At 38.9% G+C, this 24,527-nt stretch overlaps 2 protein-coding genes across 7 annotated transcripts in view; one reads left to right on the plus strand and one right to left on the minus strand.

The window, feature by feature from the left end:
- LOC122078887 (protein XAP5 CIRCADIAN TIMEKEEPER-like) overlaps nucleotides 1-24,527 on the minus strand; it is a 61,369-nt gene that overhangs the window by 31,659 nt on the left and 5,183 nt on the right. The gene's annotated exons all lie outside the window — the stretch shown is intronic.
- Nucleotides 521-5,265, plus strand: LOC122059320. The gene is made up of 2 exons (XM_042622081.1): nucleotides 521-741; nucleotides 4,479-5,265. The coding sequence occupies exons 1-2, from the start codon at nucleotides 521-523 to the stop codon at nucleotides 5,263-5,265; spliced, it is 1,008 nt and encodes a 335-aa protein (XP_042478015.1).

Below are 24,527 nucleotides of genomic sequence, written 5' to 3' on the forward strand. Positions count from 1 at the left end.
ACAAAACAACCAAAACAGTCATGGAAGCTATAACGACCTAGTATGATGTAAAGACTAAAACCCACACAACTCTTGACACATAGGTATAATAATTGTAGAATGGCTGATGGTTGAGGATGTTGTGAGCCATGGCTCTTGAGTTGCCGAATGCAGGATCACAAGTGTCTGACAACGACCAACCGTCCACCATCATTAATATCTTGCCCCCTTCTAGGACAATGGCACAGATGGCATTAAGATTCCTGGGTGAAAACCTAACTATTGAGAAGCTTCCCCCAACAGTTGCAGTATTTTTTTTTTTTTTTTTTTTTTTTCTTTTTGGTGAGCAAATAAATTCATTAACAATGAGAAGCAGGGGGGAAGCCAAAAAGATCAAGCCCCCAAAGGAGGGGATAACAAGAAGGGGTCAGAAGCCCAACTAAAAGAAGGGATACATCACGGGGGCAGATATAATGGAGGAGGGAAGACCCCAGGAAGCAACAATGTGCTTGTTCTTTGGGGTGTCACTAACCGGGCGGTGATGGAGACCACTAAGGTTGGAGGACACATCATAGTTGATGACTTCCAAATCTTATCGAAAGATTGGGAGTTGCAAGGCCATCTATGCAAATTGCGCTCCATCAAGATGTGGCTCGTCGAGGCACCGAAAGCAAGCTTCCCAACTATGTCGCAAATAGAAGACCCTCCAACAGTAGCAGTATCACTAAGAGTGCATGTGGGCAATTTTAAGAGTGGCCCAGGGTTTTAAGTTTCGATGCATATCGTACCGTATCGGCCCTTACCGATACGATACATGGAATTTTTAAAACCCTTTCGTATCGATACGCACCGATACATACCGATACTCTATGGAAAAAATAAAATCAAGTGCAATGTACGTTTCGATATGTATTGGTATGTATAGGTGTGTATCGGTCGATACATACCGATACGGAACGATACGTACTGATAAGGTTCGTTACAGTCATATAATGGCCAAGTTGGGTCATTTTTCAGAAAAACACGATTTTTTTAGGGGTTTTTGTTCCAAAGTTGTTGCCAATCATATTTCTCTTTAACTAAAGTGGAAATAAAGATTGGGAACAATGATATTACATTTATGGGACAACTACAAACCTTGAATTCTTAGTGTGATACCCTCAATTTAGTGTTTATGCATAATACATGTTATCAATAGCTTTTTTTAATTAATTTTTTATGCAAAAGTGTATAAAAAAGTGTTTCTTATCTATTTATGTGCATATCTTTAGCATATCTTAGCATATCTCGGATACGATACGATACCTTCCGATACATATCTTAATTTTGGCCGATACGGTGACTAATACCGATACTTTAAGCCTTGGAGTGACCTATATATGACACAGACTAACCCAATATCGTTAGTGGTTGAACAAGTGGAAATTACTAACACATCAGCACCGATTCCGTCCCTACACCAACCATAATAAGTTCAAGGGGAAAGGTAGGTTGAAACCCAAGAACATAAAGAAGGTGCCTATTGGAGCATGTTATGGTTGTGAGACGTTCACCCACTTTAAGGCTGTTTGCCCTAACCCTCAGAAAGAGAATCACAAAGAAAACTATGCACCACAAGCAAATACTCAGCAGAAAGAGTTCATTGGCACCATTGAGTGCAATCTATCTAGAGAATAGTTTGAGGAGTGGTGGATCGATTCAAGAGCGATGCGCCACATTGTGAGGACCACTCTAGAACAGAAAGAGTTGAAGCCTCTTGCACCTATTGACCATAGAACCTATATAGAAGAAAAACTCATACAGTGAAGTACGCAGTGCAGCTGATTATGTATTAGAACCCAAGAGGGACAACTCCTATTTGAAGTATATTCTTTTTGCTCCTGATGTGCGCCGAAACTTAATATCTATACCAGCACTTGTCAAGAAGGGTCATAATGTGTCATTCACGGGCACTAAGGTCACGATTGGACAACAAGGTTGTTCTTTTTCTTTGGAACGATTTGTCCCCGAGCATGATTTGTTTTTGCTTTCCATTATTGACAATATTCACATTGCAACCACCAATATTAATGGAAACGCATATGGCTCTTTGATTTACATTGATTGTGCAAATGTGGTTGATTCATACACTTCGCATATGAAACTAGGACACCCTACAATTAAGAAAATGAAATAAATAATTAAATTTGGATTAATTCCAAAGCTGTCTAATGTAGAATATGATGCATGCAAACATTGTTTATCTGGCAGGAGTGAAAGCAAAGGAACTCCTCAAAGTGTTACACCCTGACATTTGTAGGCTGCTCAATGTGAGTACTATAGTGATAAAACATATTTTATCACGTTTACTAATGATTTCTCCAAATATGGGTATGTTTATTTACTAAGTGGAAAATCAGAAATGTTTGAACATTTCAGACTATATAGAACTGAAGTACAAAATCAGTTGAGAAGAAATATTAAGGTTCTAAGAACCGATTATGGTGGAAAATACAACCCTACTGAATTTGAAAAATTCTGTGAGGAACACAGAACCATTAAACAAAAAATTGTCTTTCACATCACAACAGAATGGTGTGGCTAAAAGATGGAGGAATAGAATGCTACTTAATGTAGTACATTACATGTTATCACATTCTTCTCTCTCCAATAAGTTCTACAAAGAGACCATTCTCATAGAAAATTATATTTTTGACAAAATTCTTAATAAATTTGTTAAGATCACACTAAAGTCCGGCCATAGGCACTCTCAATAATCTCAATTCCTATCTCCCATTGTTGTACCTAACCCTATGAATTGTGGATAGGTAAGAAACCAAACTTAGAAAACCTAAGGGAGATGAGGATCAATGGCCCATGTATTTATACCTGAGCTATATAAGAACAAATTGGATTTTACAATTACAACTATCACATGCAAATTCATAGGATATCTAGAAGGATTAAAAGGGTATAAGTTTTATCACCCTAAAAAAGGGGTTATTGAGAGTAGCGATGTGGAATTTCTAGAGAAACTAGAGAAGGAACAACAGTAGGAGGATACAGAACCCCTGCATGTCATTGAAGATGACCATGAATGACCCTCAAAATGAACAAAGATTTTTTTTATCAAGGAACTCAAGTTCATGAAGATCAAGTTGATCCTCAAGGACAACACCTGAAACCTGGGGTAAGTGGGATTAAAAGAACCAGAACAATTCCGGCTTATCTGGATGACTACTACCTTTATTCATGTGGACCATCTTGTCATACAGTTGACACATGTGGAAGAAGTAGTCAATTATGTAATCTATAGAGAAGCGACAAAATCATGGGAATCAAGTGAATGGTTGAATGCCATGTGGGAATTGATTCCATTACAAAGAATCAAATATGGGACGTATGGGACCTACCAAAGGGCAGGAATGCAATAGATTGCAAATGGGCACTTATGAAATAGTATAAAGTATATGATTATGTTCGTAGATTCAAGGCCCAGTTAGTTGCAAAAGGATATGCATAGAAGGGAGGAAGAGATTACTATGAAACTTACTTACAGGTGGCAAAATTTTCCCTTATAAGGTTAATATAGGCACTTTCGCACATATGGACTTGGAGTTATTCTAGATGAATGTGAAAACTGCTTTTCTAAATGGCAAGTTGGAAGAAACCTTATACATGCGACAACCTAAAAGTTTATAGGAAATAGGACAGGAAGATAAAATATGCAAACGGACGTAGATCGAGCCTCCAAAATAGGATCAAAGTGGTTCAATGCTGGCCCCAACAATTGGAGCATATTCCAGCCTATCAAACAGCAAGTTTCCAAGAGAATCTGCCACTTGTGTGGGACTACTTTGCCTTAGGCAGCCAGGTTGTATAGATGGGAGTTTGTTTCCAATATTCATACCTTGGCCAGAAAGTCAAACAGCAAGATAGATCTACTCATCTGATTTTGATTTGAGCAGGTTATTTGTCTTATTCATAAACCTTGGTCAGCAAGTAAGAAGAGAGGGGATCGACCAGCTTCTAGAAGAGTTCTTTTAGTTCCGTTTCTTTATATTATTCTCTTAGCAAGCAAGTAGTCTTCAATTAGGAAAGTTTTAAATAGGAACAGTTTCTTTTTTCATGTTAGTTCCCTTTTTGCAATAGTTTCCTATTTTGTAAAGGCTTTCAAGCCTATTTAAGTGAATTGATCCCAGCTCTTCTAGACAGAGTTTGAGTTAATGAAATTGAAGCTTGCCTTCATGGTTAAGAGAGTCGATTGAGTGGGTGAGATGCCTAAGAGTTTAAGAGTGTGAAAGGCCTAATCCAACCTTTGTTTATTGTACTAGGTTCCATTTCTTACCTATATCTTTTTGTTTTCTTTCTTACTATTTTTATATAGCTCTATTTTGGTGCGTCAAGTAGGCAGCCGGCACCATATTATATCCAACCAATCCACCCTTTGCATGGATCCCTGTATTTTTTTTATTGCATTTTATCCCTTTCTATATCCTGTCTTTTTTTCCTGTTGCCAGGGCATCCCATGCAAATGACACACGGTATCGATCTACTTTGCAACATGTTCAAGAGCGTGTTAAGAATGTTGGTCATAAAAGGAAGACTCGATTTGCTTCCTGGAACATTGGTTCACTGACGGGCAAGAGTTTGGAATTGATAGATGTCATGAGGAGGAGAAGGATTAACATTGCATGTATCCAAGAGACTAGATGGAAAGGGATGAAAGCTAAGATGTTGGACGACTTTAAACTTTGGTATTTGGGAGACCAAAGTGGAAGAGATGGAGTTGGCATAGTGGTGGATAAAGACTTGAAAAATGATGTGGTAGATGTTAAAAGAGTAGGAGACAGGATCATATCCTTAAAGCTGGTGTTAGATAAAGAAGTCAAAATTATTAGCGTTTATGCTCCACAAGCAGGATTGGATGAGAGCTACAAGCTACAATTTTGGGAACACATGGATGAATTGATGTATAGTTTTAAATCGGATGAAAAGATTATTATGGGAGACGATCTAAACGGACATATTGGGAAGGATATGAGAGGTTATGTAGAGGTGCATGGAGGTTATGGAGTTGGGGAGAGGAATGAAGAGGGAACCTCAATTCTGGACTTCACAACCACTTATGATCTATTCATTGCTAACACTCTTTTCATTAAAAGGGAAGAACACTCAATTAGTTACAAAAATGGACAGCATTCCAGTCAAATAGACTTCTTCCTCACTAGAAGGCCTGACAGATGGATGTGTAAGGTCTGTAAGGTCATCCCTGAGGAGAGTTTAACCTCTCAACATAGATGTTGATCTTGGACATGTGCTTCTGTTTACCAAAGAAAAAACTAAGAACCAAGTGTGCCCTAAGGTTAGGTGGTGGAGATTGAAAGGAGAGTCAATGGGGTTCTTTACAGATAATGTGGTGAAGCATGGAAAGTGGGATTGTGAAGGGGATGCCAACACGATGTGGAATGAAATGACAGATTGCATTAAGAAAATTGATAAGGAGGTTCTAGGGGTGTCTAGGGGTACTAAGTTGGTCCCTAGAGAGACTTGGTGGTGGGATGTTGAGGTTCAGGTTACCATCAAGACTAAGAAAGATAATTTTAAGATTTGGCAAAGGACTGGGGAAGTTAAAAATAAAGAGAGATATAAGGCCGCCAGGAATGAGGCAAGAAAGATTGTGGGGAAAGCAAAGGTAAGAAAATATGATGATTTCTACAACAATTTAAATACCAAGGAAGGGGAAAAGGCTATTTATAAGATAGATAAAATTCGAGAAAGAAAAAGTAGGGATCTCAACCAGGTTCGATGTATTAAGAATGAGGATGGCAAAGTGCTTGTGAAGGATGAAGACATAAAGAGGAGATGGGATGAGTACTTTTGTAACCTACTTAATGGAGATAGTCCTAATAGGAGTGGTTTGAGTAACCTACTCCACAACAAGAATCATAGGTATGTACGCAAGATAGGAATGACCGAGGTTAAAGAAGCCCTAAGGAAGATTAAAATAGGGAAAACACAAGGTCCGGATGAGGTCCCAATTGAAGTGTGGAAGAGTTTGGGACCATAGTTCAAGAACTCAATTGAAACCTACGAAATTTCGCAGGTTTCGACTGTATCCCCAAGGGTCGAAACAAGTCATAGGTTTTGACCATGTTTCAACATGTTCCATCGAAATTTCCCATGTTTCGATCGAAACCAACTAGTTTGACTTGAACCAGGTCCTATATAAGTTAGTTTAAAATGAAACCCAAGCCTTCTTTAGCAGAATTCGACCCTCTCTTCTTAGTTTTTTTCTCCCAGGAGTGGGAAACTTGGGGAAACAGTGGAGATTTTCATTTTTTGCCTAACAAAATTATATCTAAGGGTGGTTCTTGCTTCATCTACATAAGAAAGACAGCTTGGACCAAAAAGGTAAGTCCTAACTTCCCAAAATATCATTTTTTTTATAGAATATACTTTTAAATTGAGGAGAATTATGTAAATTTTTTATATGTTACTTAGGAGGACCGATCTATGCATTCAAGGTGGCCAAATTTTTTTTGCATGTTAATGCTTTTTTCTGTTTTTGAAAATGCATTTACCTATAACATATTTCAGTCAACAACTCAGCGTAATGATTACCAAACCTTTGGTTCACCACACAAGTATGACTTTATGTGTTTTTTTTTTTAAGCCTAATGATGTGAATGTGTTAGAAATGTCTAAATAGGATGTACACAAAAAATCAGGAAAAAAAACTGTTTAGGGGTCGAAACCTAAGTTTCCACCAAACCGGGAAAAATTCTCTGGTTTCCTCGAAATTTCTCAGGTTTCGACCGAAATTTCAATCTCCCCAGAGGTCGAAACCGGGTCGAAAAACGATACCTTGAACCTTGTTTGGTCAACCAAGCTATTTAACAAGATTATAAACACGAAAAAAATGCCTGATGAGTGGAGGAGAAGCATTATTGTCTCAATTTACAAAAATAAAGGCGATATCCAAAGCTGCAACAACTATAGAGGTATAAAACTTATGAGTCATACTATGACACTATGGGAGAAGATAATAGAAGTTCGCTTAAGAAGAGAAACTAATATCTCAAGGAACCAATTCGGTTTCATGCCTGGGAGATCCACTGCAGAAGCGACTACCTTCTTAGGAGGCTTATGGAAAAAGCCAAAACCTACAAGAGGGATCTTTATATGGTCTTCATCGACCTAGAAAAGGCCTATGACAGGGTTCCAGAGATTTAATCTGGTACGTTTTAGAGAAGAAAGAAGTGTCAAGTAAATACGTGGATATAATTAAAGACATGTATGGAGATGTGGTGACTAGTGTGAGATCTGTGGGAGGCCAAGGTGTTGAGTTCCCAATTAATATCAGGTTACATCAAGGATCCGCATTGAGCCCCTACCTATTTACACTTGTCATTGATGATTTAACCAGGAATATTCAAGGAGAGGTCCTGTGGTGTACGCTTTTTGCAGATGATATTGTTATAATTGTCACGGCGTCATGGCGACCCAAGGCAGTTGAGGGGTGGCTAATCGATTTGGCGGTGAATCGCCCCGCTATGGCGTTGCCATGGTGATCAAATCACCCATGTGTTATTTTTTATTTCTCCTATTTTTTACAGTTATTTTGTATGTTATAATACATATCCTATGACATAAAAAAATCAATCAAGATTAAGCAACATCAAGTTATAAAAAATCAACATAGTCACTCACATCAAGTCATAAAAAATCAACGACTTATTAACATTTATAGAAATGCTCTTATTCAATAATAAGTTTTATTGGTCAAATGATTTTATTTTTACATGAGACTTTTTGTATTAGGTATAACACAAAACTAGTTTTCCAACAAGTCTAAGATTACTTAAATATGAGTTGTTATGACGAAGTTATATTCCGGTCAAACTTATTTTAAAGTGTACGAATGTTGTTAAATCGCTTGAATGGAAATAATTTTATAGACATCAAGAAAAAATATTATTTTACTGGACTTTTGATTTTTAGCAATGTTTTACCATGATAAGATTTATAAAATTTTCAGAATTGAGAAAAATCTTAGCATTCGAAAGTTGAAAATCGCCCTATGACCAAAAATCCAGTTTTTGTTCTTGGACCGGGGGGTTGACTTTTTATCTTTTTGGAATTTGATTTTTAAACTATTTTTATTGAATTCAAATAAGGGGTATTTGCTTATTTATAAATAATATCTTAAGTAAATGTTTTTATATGAAACAAAATATAAAAACATTTACTTAAATGGTATTTGGCATAAATAAGTGCCAAAAATAAAAGGTGGCAGTCGCCTAGGTCCAGGCGTTGCCAAGCCTGGACACCTAGGCGACGCCTTGAGAACTATGGATATTGCTCTGGTCGGTGAAACAGGCCAGAGATTAATGATAAGTTGGAACTATGGAGATATACTTTGGAATCGAGAGGTCTCAAGATAAGTAGAACGGAGACGGAATATATAAGGTGTAACTTCAGTCGATTGAGGATTGATAGCGAGGTGGTGAAAATTGAGGGGAGAGAGATTCTGCAAAGTGATTGTTTCAGATATTTGGGCTCTACGTTAAACAAAGAAAGTGAGATTGATGATGATGTCTCCCACAGAATTAAAGTAAGATGGATTAATGCAGGAGTAGATTACAAGAAACTACCCCAGCAATTTATAATCCCAACAATACAAATAGGACCAGGAAACAAAGAAATAAGACCATCAAATAAACCCCCAAGGATACAATACCCATATAAGAGCAAAACCAGCCCAAAACACAACCCGATAGGAGAGAAAGTCCTGCTATAGAGCTGGAGAGAGAGGTGCGGCCAGGTATATAGGAGTCCGATTGAGCTGCACTCAGGCGTAGATAGTCCCTAAGGAGGGTACAAAAACCCCTAAAGTTGAGAGGATTCTGACGACTGGTTGTGAAGTTACAAGCTTTCTTGATTTTCTGACATAGGAGAAATAATCGCAGGCTTTAGGAGAGAGAATCAAATCTGGTTTGTAACTTGGATAGATCTGAACTTTTGAATACTCACAACAGTCGTATACTTCAACAGCAGTAACTTTAGGATAAAATATAAAGCTTTAAACAAGAAGAAACAAAGGGAAAAGTGGGGGAGGAGCGGCTGTCTCGGCCCGGGCTTCTTACCCATAGCTATCCCGGCTGTTCTAAGCAATTGACTGCAATTATTCTTTATTCAAATATGAAATTATGAGTACATAGGCTCCTCTATTTATAGAGGGTTGAATAGCAATCAAACTACTACTAGGAGCTAGTTTCCCAATAAGACTAGATACTCCTACTTCAACTAGGAGCTAGTTTCCCAATAGGACTAGACACTCCTACTACAACTAGGAATTCAAAATTGGACTAGGAATAATAAACCTATGTGGAAAACAAATAGAGTCCTAAGACAATTTGGACTCTACATACCACTTATTCAACTCGATGGGCCCAATGGCCCCTAATTAATTAAAAACAACTACTAATTATTCCCCTAGCCGATGGGCCCAATTGGCCTTTATTTGTACTTAGCCACTCAGGTGGACCAAGTAGGGGTTCGGTTGGCTTCTTGGCTGGACCCTAGCCACTCAAGTGGACTAAGGCTGGACCCTTCTTCCTCTCATATTTCCTTCCATAATGTGGATCTACATCATGGATGAAATGGAGAGGGACTTCTAGAGTGTTATGTGATCGACGTATTCCTCTAAAGCAGAAGGGAAAATTCTATAGGACAGCCATAAGACCAGCTATGATGTATGGTGTAAAATTTTGGGCAGTCAAGAAGCGTAACATAGATAAGTTGAGTGTGGCTGAGATGAGGATGTTGAGATGGATGTGCGGCAAAACCCTGAGAAATAGAATAAGAAATGACCAGGTTAAAACAGATTTAGGAGTTGCCCAATTTAGGATAAGCTCAGAGAATGTCGGTTACGATGGTTTGGGCATGTCCAACGGAGGCCCTTGGATGCCACAGTACGGAGGAGTGACCAAATGTAGATAAATGGAGCTAAAAGGGCTAGGGGCAGGCCAAAAATGACCATTGATGAGTTAGTTAGAAGAGACATGCAAAAGTTAAATCTTCACCCAAGTATGGCATCTAACAGAGCTGCCTAGAGGGCTAAGATCTAAGTTGCCGATTGTTCGTGAGTGGGATATTTCTCTATAAATAAAAAATTTCAAGGGAGAGGATGGCTAGTTATTATTTTTTGTGCTCTCTTTTTCTCTCTCCTTAGGTGCAATTCTTCTTTAGGGTTTTATCTCTTTCTCTAGGTTTAGTCTCCTTTTAGTTCTTCTTACTTTTTGGTTAAACACTTTTGTAATGGAGTTTTAATTAATGAATGCAAGTTTTCTTTCATGTTTATGGTTTATGGTATTGTAATTTTAATTCTCTAGTTCAAGGTTTAGATCTAGGTGACAAGATCTAAGCTTTGAAGCATCTCTATTCAAGTTCAAGTTTCTCTTTTAGATTTGTTTTCTCCAGTACTAGCAATTTTAGATATGGTTTATTCCAGATCTGGTTTTTAGTATTGGTAGTATTTCAAATCTCAATCAAGTTTTTGAGTTCAAGTATTAAAGTTCAAGTAAGTAGGCTTCTACAGTAGTCTTCTCACCCCCCTCTCATTCCCTCTTCTTACTACCCTTTCATTCTTAAATTAGGTTTTAAATTTTCAGTTTTATATTATTACTCTCCCTTTCCCCCAAGGTTCATAGCTAGATTATACATTGGCTTTGCCCCTCTCTAGCTATGATACCATCCTTTTATTTTGATTATTTATATAAAGTTTTTTTTTTTTTTCAAATACTCGCAGATCCATGTAGCCGACCCCATTTAGTTGGGATAAGGCTAAGCTTTGTTGTTGTTGCCGCTACTTGACTATCAAGGAACTATCCGATCGATTTTCCAACTGAGGATAGGTGTGAAGACTCATTACTACTACCCTACTGACTTCCTGTGTTGCCATCAAATTTGACTGGAATTTACAGACTTATTCAGTTTAAAAGGGGGCCACCATCAATAAAGGTATCAGTTCCATGAGTTCTACAGTGACTGATATGTCAACAGCTGCAATTGTTGACTTTGATTTTCAGTCATTTTTAAGACTGTACTATCTATATTCATGACTAACAAGTATCTCAGCATATAGCCATTATTTTAGGCTAAGAATTGGAGGGTTTATTCAGTCCTATTGGACCTCTTTGATAGGATTATTTGCGCCATCTAACCTTTGAAAAGAATATTCTGAGTATTGTTAGCTTTCTGGTTATTTGGGCCTTGTAAATACCCTGTGATGGGCCCCCTTTAGTTGCTGTTGACTTTTCATGTCAGCTGGGATTACCCTAAATCCTTGCTAGAATTTGTTAAGAGTTGTAAAGGTTGTCTTACCCTATTTTCACCCATTGGTGTGGCTATTACATGTATTGTTGATGAGACTGATGCCAATGTCTGGTTTTGGTTGTAATTAAGATCATGTTCTGGGGTTAAGTTACTCATGACTTGGCCTTACATTACATAGTTAAAAAATTCTTTGTACATGTTAAGTTTTAGGCATAAGAAGGGTATTTTGGCCTCATTGGTTTTTGTTTTGTATTAGGGACTATCGCAGGTTACAAGGGTAGTTTTGTACCTATCCTATTTTTGGAATATATATATATATATCTAACCTGCCGGGCAAACTATTCTGGTCTGATCGCAGGTTAGTTCCCCTCTTTTGGAAGTGATCTGTGAACTCGCCTCTCACCTCTCTTCTCTCTTCAGTCTTCGTTCTTTCTTCTTCTCTTTGCTTTCTTTCCTTGGTTTGGTTGCAGGATTCTAGAATCAGTCACATGGTATTAGAGCCTCTGTGATCAAACCTAGGGTTTATACATTCCTCTCTGCTGACTTCCTTCTTCAGCTGAACTCTCTGGTGTGCAGCCGCCTATTGCTGCGCTCACTATGGCTTAAATCATATGGAATGATTGTTCTTAGATCGTGATATGATACTACTGCCCTAATCGATATTTTTTTAGCAAGGTTTTGGTCTAATTGATTTTTAGCAAGGTTTTTTTATACCCATCGATTTTTTACCCATGGCTATGGTAACTGTTTCAGTGATGACTATGGTGGGATTAGGTATTGACAATATTGCTCTATAATAGAATCCCCCATTCCATGGTACTATATAGATCTGCATGCAGGTGATTGGTTGTTTGCCTCTACATCCGGTTATTAGACCTGCAATCCTTTTTTGTTTAATTTTTTGGTTCCTCATGGCTGAGACCAAAACTACCACGGCTATTACATCTTCTTCGGACAATGTGAATGTCTAGATTACCTCTATCAAGCTCAAAGGGAGTTCGAACTACCTCCTTTGGGCTCAATCTGTGAAGGTTTATCTCATGACAAAAGACAAATTTCAATATACTACTGATCCTACTCAATCGTTTGATAAGGGATATAATGATTGAATGAAGACAATGCATTAATTTTGATCTAGTTGTGGAATAGTATGGAACCAGATGTCGCTGCCAATGTCATGTTCCACACTACTACAAAAGGGGTATGGGATGATTTGAAGGAAACCTACTCCCAGAAGAAGAATCGTATCTATATCTATGAGAAGTTGTTTCAATTTCGCCATTGACAAGTCTCTATCAGAATGCTACAATGCTTTCAGGGGAATGGTTGAAGAACTCAATGTCTTCCAACCCTTGACTACAGATATTGCAAAGCTCAAAGCTCAACCTAATGAATTCTTTGTTTCCAAGTTCTTGGCTGGCTTGAATAATGACCTAAAGGCAGTGAAGGGTCACTTACTTGCTGGCAACACCGTCCCTACACTGAACAATACCTACTCACGCCTTCAGTGCATCACATATTCTACCAAACCTAATCAGTCCACCAAAGACAATTCATCCTTTCTTGATAACCGTGGACGTGGTCGAGGTCGTGGGGGAGGGCGTTTGTCTAGTGGACAGGGTTCTAGTGGACAGCACTTTGATCGTGGACAGCAATTTGATTATTCTTCTCGCCAGTGCTCTTACTGTGAGAAGCCCAACCATACTGTAGAGACTTGTTGGGCAAAGCATGACAAGCCAGAGTGGGCAACCCAATTAGCCAATCATGCAGTGTCAGATGATGGTACTGACCTTGTGTCTCCCAATGATACTAAACCAGGGACTTCTTCAGGAGACTCTTTTACTTGTCTACATGATGATATCAATCAATTACTAAGGTGGTTTAATGTAGGACTAGATTTAAAAACTCAAACTAGACCCAAACTGTAGGAACTTTTAGTCAAAAGAACAACCATAACCAACCAACACACCAAATAAATCAGACCAACAGAATAATACACAAATCAGTAAACTGTTGATCTTAGGAACCAATACTGATTAGGACAGAACGGTATCGGTCAAGTAATAGTAATCCAGGAACTGACTGCAGCTCAAATAGGTTCAAATCAACAGTAACAAAGAACCAAAGTCTAAACATAACAGTAGAAATTCAATCAACCCAATCGATCACAATTCTGGCCAAGGCAGATCACTAGAAGACAAAACCAAGAGATTTTATGTAGCTTCCAATCGGCTGGTCAAAATGGCCCATAAATTGGATTGAGTTTCACTCTGGTGGGGAAGTACACTCGACAGAATATCAGCCTTAATAGAGGTCTCTAGCAGCTATGGGAAACAGGACCGATTGCACAGAAAAGGGCAATTTCTGGGCAGAATATGAAGAGTGATACTTGAGTCAATTAGCAGCAGCAGATCCTTGAAAACAGAGCTTGAAAATACTTGAAAGAAGAATAAGAAAACACTTGTAGAACCACCCTGACTTCCCACCGCAAGGCGTCGACCAGATCAAACACTAGCCCTATTGTTCTTGATCAAACACAAGAAGCATCTCAGCAGAGACATTGCAGCAGTAGCAGCAGAGTATTTTTGTTATTAAAATTGTGGCTCTACCAATGAAAGCTCTCCTTTATTTATAATAATGATGGGGGGTTTTACAAAATAGAAACTAAGTTTAGTTTCCAAAACTGAAATAGGAAACTAAATAAAAAACAACTCCTCTAGTTTCCAATTCTAAAAATAGAAACTAGGAAAATACAATTACTGAAATTAGAAACTAACTTATGACTGGAAATTAGAAAATAACAAGGCATTGAAATTAGAAACTAAATAACCCCATCTAAAAAGGAAACTAAAGAAAAATGAAACAAATCAATGAATCCCGTATGCAACCTTAGAACCCTTAGTTTAGGCCCATAAAAGTGGCCCATTACACTCAAAACCACATGGACTGAAAACCCAACACATATACAACCCAACCCTAAACTCATTTCTAATAAAACAAGCCTAGTTTGTTGAAGAATCTGCATCACGGTTGCAGACTCTTGAGGCATCCTCTAATACATCTAATGGTGTGTCTACATCCACTGCTACCTTGGCACAAGCAGGTACACCAGCCCTTCTTACCACTACTACCCCCTGGATTATTGATTCAGGGGCATCTGCTCATATGACTGGTAAGTCCATAGTTTTTAAGGCGTTGCTAAGGCATCGCCTTACGAGCGCCTTGGCACTGATGCAACCTAAAGATGGTAAGGCAGTGCTCCGCCTTATGTGAAGTGTCTTATGGGTTTTTTCTTTTTAAACACAGTTTAAAATTACTTGATAAAGATTCCAAATATAGATTTTTTATTGGTAGGTGTATGGTTTTGTTAACACTTGGGATGTATGGGATCAGCTTTACTCCACCAAAAATAACCAAAACAAACAAAACAAAAACACGATTCACAAACAGGGTTTAGATTTTGTCAAGGGTTTTAAGAAAGGGCTTTGAGAAGAAATCAAGGAACAAGGAAGAACCACTAATCCAGTTTTGCTCCGGCAGCGGTGAGCTTCATTCTTCTTTGACAGGAGTAGAAATATAATGGATGACCTTAGGGCTTAGGCACTCATTTTGGCATCATAGAGGTAAGTATAATAAATACTTGTATTTTTTATGTCTTCTTCTCTTTATATTTATAATTTAGTTTCATAATTATGTATTTATATTATATGTTATGTTATGATGATTGATGATTGATGAAGATGAACTCAGTTTATTCACTTTATTGATTTGTTTTCTTGATGAATATCTTACATTGGTATGAATATGAACTTTTAATATTTATTTAACATATGAGTAATAGGATTCAACTAGGATTTGAGTCAAATAGATTGGCTTTATAAAAAAATTACAAGAACGCTTTAGTCGATAAGGCGACACTTTATGCCCGCCTTATGGCTAAGGCGCTCCGAAAGACCCTCAAACACCTCCGTCGCCTTACCGCCTTAAAAACTATGGGTAAGTCATCCCTGTTTAAGTCTTTTTCCCCTAGTACCACATCTACATATGTTGTTCTTGCAAATAGTGCTTCAACCCCTATTCTGGGTTATGGTACTATCTCACCTACAACCTCACTTAACCTGTCATCTGTGTTATATGTTTCCCAATTTCCATTAAGTCTTCTCTCAGGAAGTCAGTTAACGAAGTCTTTAAATTGCTCAGTAACTTTCTTCTCTTACTGCGTTTTTCAGGATTTCACACGAGGAAGACGATTGGTGGAGGGCATGAAAAAGATGGTTTATATTATCTCTAATGTGATACTCCTGCTACTTCCACTGTTGCTACAGCCGTTGGGGATGTAACTCCTTTCCAATGGCACTGTCTTTTAGGTCATTTGTCCTTGTCTAGGCTGCAAATTTTATTTCCTAGTTTTTAAGTCTATACCAAAGTTAGAGTGTGAAGTGTGCGAGTTAGGAAAGCATCACCGTGTGTCTTTCCCATCTTGCTCTGTGCTTCGGAGTCCGTCTTTAGTTTCCTTAGTTCATTCAGATGTTTGGGGTCCTTGTCGAGTCAACAATAGGTTTGGGTTTAGATATTTTGTGACTTTTGTTGATGACCACTCTCGCCTTACATGGTTATACCTGTTAAATGATCGATCTGAATTTTTATCCGTGTTTCAGACTTTCTATAATGAAATAAAAATTCAATTTAGCATTTTAATTAAGGTCTTTCGTTCTAATAATGCTTTAGAATATGTCCAAAATGAGAATTCTGATTTTTGTGCTGCCCGTGGGATGATACACTAGACTAGCTATTCATATACCCTGCAACAAAATGGGGTGGCTGAGTGCAAAAATCGACATCTCCCTAAGGTAGCACGGGAAATTATGTTACATATGCATGTTCCGAAATCTTTTTGGAGTGACGGTGTTTTAACTGCCTGTCATTTAATTAATCGCATGCCATCTTTAGTGCTTTCCAATCGATCTCCTTTTTCTATTGTTTTTCCCAACTTACCCAGTTTTTCAGTTCCTCTCGTGTTTTCAGCTGTTTGTTTTGTTCACAACTTGCATGCTCTGTCTGATAAGTTATCTCCTAGGTCCACTAAATGCATCTTTTTGGGTTACTCCTGTACTCAGAAAGAGTATAGGTGCTATGACCCAGTCACTCACCGCAATTTTGTTAGTGCTGACGTGTCTTTTTTTTAAGGCATGCCTTTTTTTTTCCTTCCCAAGCATCCCAGCCTAGGACTGAGTGGACTTCTTGAGCTCCATCTATCCCTACACTCATTCCTTTCCCTGATACCCCTAGTGCCAGCATCCCACCTCCTCTACAGGTCAACATCGGAAGCAGCTCGGAACGCCCAGTGGTGATACTATTACTCCAGCCGATTCGCAACCTCCACTGCTGCCCTCCTCTGGTGAAGCTCCAATCCCTCCTATCCTAGATGACTTACCAATTGCTCATCGTAAAGGTACACACACTTGCACTGAAAAATCTTTGGCCATGTATCCAATTGATAAATTTATTTCCTTGTCTCATCTTCCATCACCTATCTATGGTCTTGCATTATCTCTTTCTACTCATACCATTCCCAAATCTCATGTCGATGCCTAGAGTATCCCTGGATGGAAAACTGCCATGGATGTAGAAATGGATGCTCTTTTGCACCGTGCCACCTGGAGTCTGGTAGATTTACCTCTGGTAAGGATTTGGTGAAGTGTCGCTTTATACTATTAAGTATCATTCTGATGGCTCCATTGAGTGGCTGAAGGACCGTCTAGTTACCAAGGGGTATACTCAAACATATAGGGTTGATTATTTTAAGACATTCCCTCCTGTTGCTGGGCTGAACTCTGTTCACCTTCTTATTTCTCTTGATGTTAACTATAATTGGCCGTAGTTTGAGTTGGACATCAAGAATGCTTTTTTATATGGCGATCTACAGGAAGAAGTGCATATGGAGCAACCTCCTGGGTATGTTGCTCAGGGGGAGAATAGAGGTCGAGTGTCGTTTACACAAGGCTATCTATGGACTTAAACAGTCCCCTCGAGCATGGTTTGACAAATTTAGTACTAGTGCGGTAACTTGTGGGTTTTCCCAATGTTATTCTGATCACTCTGTCTTTGTTCGTTGCAGAGATAATAAATTGATTATCTTAGTGATTTATGTGGATGATATTATGCTCACTGGTAATGATGAGGCAGGAATTTCTAAAGTTAAAAAGTACTTGCAACAACACTTTCAGACCAAAGACTTATGCCAACTTCACTATTTTCTTGGCATTGAAGTGGTCAGATGCAAGAAGGGGATCAGTTTATCTCAAAGGAAGTATGTGTTGGATCTTTTATCGGATACTGGTATGCTTGCATCCAGACCTGTGGATACCCCTATGGACCCTTACCAGAAATTTAGTGTTAGTGATGGTGAACCTCTCTAGGATGTGCATCAGTATCGGAGTTTAATTGGCTAGTTGATATATCTCACAGTCACACGACCTGTCATTTCTTATGCTATGGGAGTCCTTAGTCAGTTCATGCAGTCTCCTCATAAAGCACATTAGGATGCAGCTATTCGCGCTCTTCGGTATCTAAAAGGTGCTCCTAGTAAAGGGCTGATCCATCGCCCTAATCGGCATATGGATCTAATTAGCTACTCCGATGCTGATTGGGCTGGCTTTGCTAGTGATCGTAAGTCCACTACAGGTTATTGTACTTTTGTTGGAGGCAATCTGGTTACATGACGAAGTAAGAAGCAGACTACCATTGCCCGGTCTAGTGTTGAAGCAGAATACAGAGCTATGGCTCACACCACTGCTAAGTTGATGTGGTTACAGTCGTTACTTTTGGAGTTGGGTTTTCCCATAAACAATCCTATGAAGATGTACTGTGACAACCAAACAGCTGTGTGTATTGCTAGTAACCCTATCTTCCACGAGAGAACCAAACATATTGAAGTGGATTGCCATTTTGTTCGTGATGCTGTACTGAAGAAGTTAATCGAGACTCTGTTTGTTCCTTCCTCAGATCAATTGGTAGACATGTTTACTAAGTCTTTGTTTGCTCCTAATTTTCGCAGTGGTTGTGCCAAGCTGAGCATGGGAGATATATATGCTCTAGCTTGAGGGGGAGTGTTAAGTTTTAGGCGTAAGAAGGGTATTTTGGCCTTATCGGTTTTTATTTTGTATTAAGGTTGACTATCGCAGGTTACAGGGGTAGTTCTATACCTGTCCTATTTTTGGAATATATATATTAAAGGTATAACCTGCGGCAAACTATTCTGGTCTGATCGCAAGTTGCCTCTTTTGGGAGTGATCTATGATCTCTTCTCTCTTCTCTCTTCTCTTTTCTCTCTTCTCTCTTCATTCTTCTTTCTTTCTTCTTCTCTTTTCTTTCTTTCCTTGGTTTGGTTGCAGGATTCTGGAATCGTAACAGTACAGATTAAAACAGTCCTCACCTCATTGGTATATAATATTCCACAAAATGATCCTTAAATAATGATTCGTGAAAAGTAAATTGGACAACTGTGTATATATTTTGAAGAATGAAAGTAGTTTTATAGTTCTCTCATTGTATGTTGATGACATACTGTTAGCTGAAAATGACATACATATGCTGAATAAGACCAAGTATAAACTCAACAATAGATTTGAAATGAAAGGTATGGGGGAAGCATCCTATATCTTAGGAATTCAGATCTCTAAGGAAAAAACACACACAAGTTGTGCCTGAGTGAAGAAAAATGCTTGAACACTGTTATAAAAAGATTTGGGATGCAAAATTGCAATCCTTCATCAACTCCAATTGTTTTGAGAAAGACTATGTCAAAAATTCAATATCCTCAAGAAGGGCAGGAGAAGTTGAATGTACCTAATACTCAAGCAGTAGGTAGTTTGATATACATCATGTTATGTACACGACCAGATTTGGCCTATCCAGTCGGTTTGGTAAGTAGATACCAAAGTAAATTGGCTCTACACATTGGGAAGCAATGAAAAGGATAATGAAGTACAACAAAGGAACTAAAACACTTAAAATTTTGTTTTGAAGCAGAAAAACTTGAGGTTATTGGATACTTATCAAGGATTAAAGTATCAATATTGGTCGTCGTATCAATCCGGTAATTTTAAGATATGTATCAGAGCGTATCATATGTATTGGAGATACGTAAGATACGCTAAAGATACACATAAAAATTGACAAGATACACTAAAGATAATCACATAAATGGACAATATACACATGAAAATACACTTTTGCACTAAAAAAAAAAAAGTAAAAAAAAGCAATATATAACATGCATCATGCATAAACTAAAATAGAAAACACTGAATTGAGAGACTGTTGGATAACCTAAAGGTGGTAAATAGGTTATCACTAGTGAATTTAAAAATTTCTTGCCTTTTGAAAGCTTGGATGTGATTGTAATTAAAAGTGCAGAATATAAGAATAAAAACAATCACAATCACAATCACAATCAACAGTTCAACACCAAGATTTATAGTGGTTCGACTCAACTCGAGTCTGGTCCACTCCTCACAAGTTTCACTTGAGAGGTATTCCACTAGTTCTTTCTCTTCAGTACAGTAGGTGGGGAGGAAATACATTTATAACTCTCTTTACAGGATAAGAGGATCCTTTACAAAATCTCCTTTATAGGTAGAGAATGACTTTTTAATTTCTTTACAGGTAGGGAGGGACCTTACACAATCTTTTAAAAATAAGAGGATCCTACACACTTGTCTAAGTACAGTCTAGAATAGTTGTGTAAAGAACATGGTTCGAGAACTCGGTCGAAACCACCGAAATTTCACAGGTTTTGACCGAATCGCCAGGGGTCAAAACAATGTCCTGTGACTTTTAAAAGTCACAAGTTTCGACCATGTATCGACATGATTCGACCAAATTCAACGAAATTTCCCATGTTTCGACCAAAACATGGGGTCGAACCATGTTCTATAGAAGTTAGTTTGAAAATAATCCCAAGCCTTCTATTAGTAGAATTCGACCCTCTCTTCTTAGTTTTTTCTCCTAAGAGTGGAAAACTTGGGGAAACAGTGGAGATTTCCATTTTTTGCCTAACAAAGTTGAATCTAAGGGTGGTTCTTGCTTCATCTAGGTTGGGATACCTAGCTGATGTTGATGATGCATCTTATAGATGGGCAGTGACAGACTACCAAGACAATTGGGCCAAAAACATGTCATGGGACGCATATGTGGCGCATTCAGAGAAGCGGCTACGACATTTGCAGTGGTACACAGCTCGTGGGATAGAACCACCTAGACAATCTACTTGGAATTGAATTTTGAGTGTTGAGTGTTAATTGTTGTCACTTGAGTGTTGAGTGTTGAGTAATGAGTCTTAACTGTTTAAGTGTTGAGAGATAACTCATGATGATGTAATATTTTTATTTATTTTGGATCATTTGGATTATGTATTATGTATTATTGTAGATTGTAGACTATATATAGTGTAGACTTTGTAATTATGTAGTATAGTTTCAGAATTTCAGTCAACAACTCAGCGTAATGATTACTGAACCTTTAGTTCACCACACAAGTATGACTTTGTGTTTTTTTATGAAACTAATGATGTGAATGTGTTAGAAATGTCTAAAATAGGATGTACACAAAAAATCAGGTAAAAAAACAATATTTAGAGATCGAAACCTAAGTTTCCACCAAACTGGGAAAAATTCCTTGGTTTCCTCAAAATTTCCCAAGTTTCAACCGAAATTTCGGTCTCCCCAAGGATCGAAACCCGATATCTTGAACCTTGGTAAAGAAGTCAACTCTTAGAGTTAAACCAACCCTTGGGCTAAAACAAGAATTTAAGTAGAATAGAAAGTTTGAGTATTACCTCGTGTAATGCGGGATATGCAAGTATGCAACAATAAGTAAGAATGCAGTCAATGCACCTTGATGTCTTCCAAAGAGAGATTAAATAGTGTGGAAGACTTGTATGTAACACTTGAGTTCTTCTTTGAAGGAGAACACAAAGAACAAAGATCGAACTCAAGCAATGATCACACCCTTCCTCACTTTTGGCCTTTTGGTAATAATGCTTAAGAGAGAAATAATTGTTATTTAATGAGCCTAAAGTGGGGTATTTATATAAGTGATTAAGGGTCTTAATTTGGGTAAGAAAATATTTAAGATTACGTCAAAATTGTGTCTTAATGAACACTTATTTACCTCTTTACTAGTAGGATCTAGTAACATATAACCATTAGGAGAAGGCCATGCGCCATCCAGTAGGCATCCGACAGGGTGCCGACAGAGTCCGGCTGTTACCAGTTGGCTTCCGTTAGCCAAAGACCGACAAGTCCTATGAAAATAGAAATCTGCCAGTTCTTAACAGTTTTTATCGGTAGGCTGTTGGATTTTGGCCTAACAACCTGTCTTTAATAAAACAGTCGTAACTTCCTCGTACAGATTAGGATTGGCCCGATTCAAGTTATGTTGGCTTCACAACTGAAGGACCTACACTTTTGCAGAACAAAGTGTTTTATGAATCAGTGTTACACCCATGCCTTAACCCTGTAAAATTTGAACGTGTGATAGATCTTGGGCCGGAGATAAAGAGTACCAATGTGCTTTGGCTCGTGGCAGCCCATTGCAAAAAGGGGAGGGGTGATCCTACTTGCCCGTGCATTTCATGCCTGTCAAACTGGAGGGGATTCAAACCTTCCGACTCCAAGTGGTACGTGAATTCGCACCTCTACACTCGAGTCCCGACATGCATTAAAATTGCCAGAAGACTATGCATGTATCCTAGGGCAACCCCCTATGGAGTGACCAAAGGGGGACAGTAAGCAGCCAAGGCACAGCATTGTCTTGGCCACCGAAAACAAAGCCACCGGATGTGCTGCTGAATTGACTTATATGCCCGTGGGCCCCGCTATCTGCGTCATAGCCAGCCCCAACTAACCCCCCACACTACCTCACACCCTTCCCCATGACTTGTACACCCTATGAGTCTAAGGAGGCGAATCCACATGTCCCAACCTACAACTTAACTCACTTACGTAATGGACAAGTGCAAAACCAAACAGGCCCTAAGGCCTTATACAATAAATAAAGGAAGTGAGTTCATTTCTCACTTCTCACTTGTCTAAAATGTGGGAGAGGGAGAGAAAAAAAGAAAAAGGAAGAAGAAGAAGGGGAAGAAGGAAGGAAGCTTGATCTAGCTCCCAGCTTCACACTTGGTTGCCGATTGTTGCCGGAGGTAGGTGCTACCTTCCCCCAAGACCCCTTTTCTCTCATTTTGAGTTTTACCTTTGAGCAAGGTAGGGAATCACTGGGTTGGAGAGGTGAGCCTCGACCCCGGCACTCCCGGAGGTCGGGTGAGTGTGCATCGCACTCCCCCATGTGTTTGTCGAGCTCAAACTGAGCCGGTTGAGCTCTGGCAACATTTTGACCAAATAGGAGGTTAGGGTTTCAACTATTCGGTTGCCGTATCTCCCCAATAGCTTGGTGGAAATTTGATTTCTTTGGCTTAAAGGAGGGGTGGGAAGACCCCCTATAAACTCCATGGAACAAATCCAGGCAACTGGACTCGAGCCGAAGAACCCCCCAAATTGGTGGCACAATTCTGGGTTCACCATTAGAAACACCTGGGCAGGATCCGGTGGTATATTTTCGATGAACCCTGAGGCCTTAGGAAGCCTCTTGATGGGGTACCCTTAGGGAAGAGAGGAAAACCAGAATAATAAGAGGGAAAGGAAGGGAATCACGTACTCGCACAATGCTCAAACTCAACCAATTCTCATTCACTATTCAAATCGTCTTTTTTAACATTGAGTATGTGCAAGTATTTAAAAGAGAAAATAATAAAACTCCTCCTTAGACTCTAACACTGAAACAGAATCCTATTTCTCTATCTCCTACGTATCCTACCCAGAGACAAACTTAAGACAATAAAAGACATAATATAAAACTAAATAGTACCAGCCCTTGTTGGACCAAAAACCTGGGCTGGACTGGTTCTTCTTGGCCCTTGGCTTCCACAGCTGGTCATGCTGGTCCAACCAGATAAGTGCAGTTGTATCTGCATCAACTCTCCTTGTCTGAAAAGAACTCGACTCCGTTGAGTTTGGATGAGGTCAAAGAATGTCGTCAGAGTCAATGCGCTTGATAAGAAAAGTACCATCCTCTTAAGCTTGAGAGGGGGAAGATTCTTTGTTGGAAGGAACTTCATCTCAAGGCCACCATGGTAAAAAGAGTATGTATTCTCATATCCACAGTGCTTGGCTTTCTTGTCGAACAACCATGGGCACCCCAGAAGATTGTGATAGACTTTCAGAAGGAGAACATCACATTGAACCTGATCAATTAGTCCACCAATGGAATACGTGAGCAAACACCTTTCATGAATTTTTAGATTATTGTTGCTCACCCACCCAACCTTGTAGGGGTTCGACTGAGGCTCAGTTTTTAGACCCAACTTGCGAACAGCATCTTCAATAACAACATTGGTACAACTGCCGGGGTCAATCACCATATTACACAAACTGTCATTGCATAGCACCCTGGTCTGAAAGATAGTGTTACAGCGTCAATCATCCTCCTTAGGAATCTTCTATGTAGTCAAAAGAGGACGGATCACAGAGAACGGTTGAGGCTCACCATCATTAATCTCATTAGGCTCACGGTCACATTCAACCTCCAGATTCATTGTTCATATGTTTGGTTGCTCTTCTAGTACGTAGGGTATAAAATTGTCCTCGTCGATGTACTCTAACAGCCGGTTAGGACATTGATTTGCTCGATGCCCATACCCCTTGCATTGGAAACATTGAATAGCTTCCTTTGAAAATACTGAGTTCCTGTCATAACCACACTGAGGTGAGGAGTATGGATGATTAAGCTATAAAGATGATATGTCTGAATCACGTCGAGGGGGAAAATACGGCCGGCTAGGTCGTGAAGATGACATAGCTAAAGCGTTAGCTTGTGGTCTACTGATTGACTTTTCCTGTGGAGATGACTGTGGTTGAATAGAACTAGGACCCTTAGGAAAAACATCTGTAAATGGGCCTTCGATTGTATGGGTGTTCAGACTTTCCTCAACCTAATATGCTACTTGTACATCATCTTCCATTGTAAGCAGTCGGCTAGAGGCAAGGGCAGCACTAAGTTGAGGGTACAAACCATTGCGGAATTGTGCCACCAATACTTCTTCATTCCACTCAAAATCAGAACAAGTGGCCAAGTAATAAAATCTAACAACATATTCTTCAACAGTCAAA

The sequence above is a fragment of the Macadamia integrifolia genome, chromosome 1 (assembly GCF_013358625.1).
Source record: "Macadamia integrifolia cultivar HAES 741 chromosome 1, SCU_Mint_v3, whole genome shotgun sequence".
Taxonomy (NCBI): Eukaryota; Viridiplantae; Streptophyta; class Magnoliopsida; order Proteales; family Proteaceae; genus Macadamia; species Macadamia integrifolia.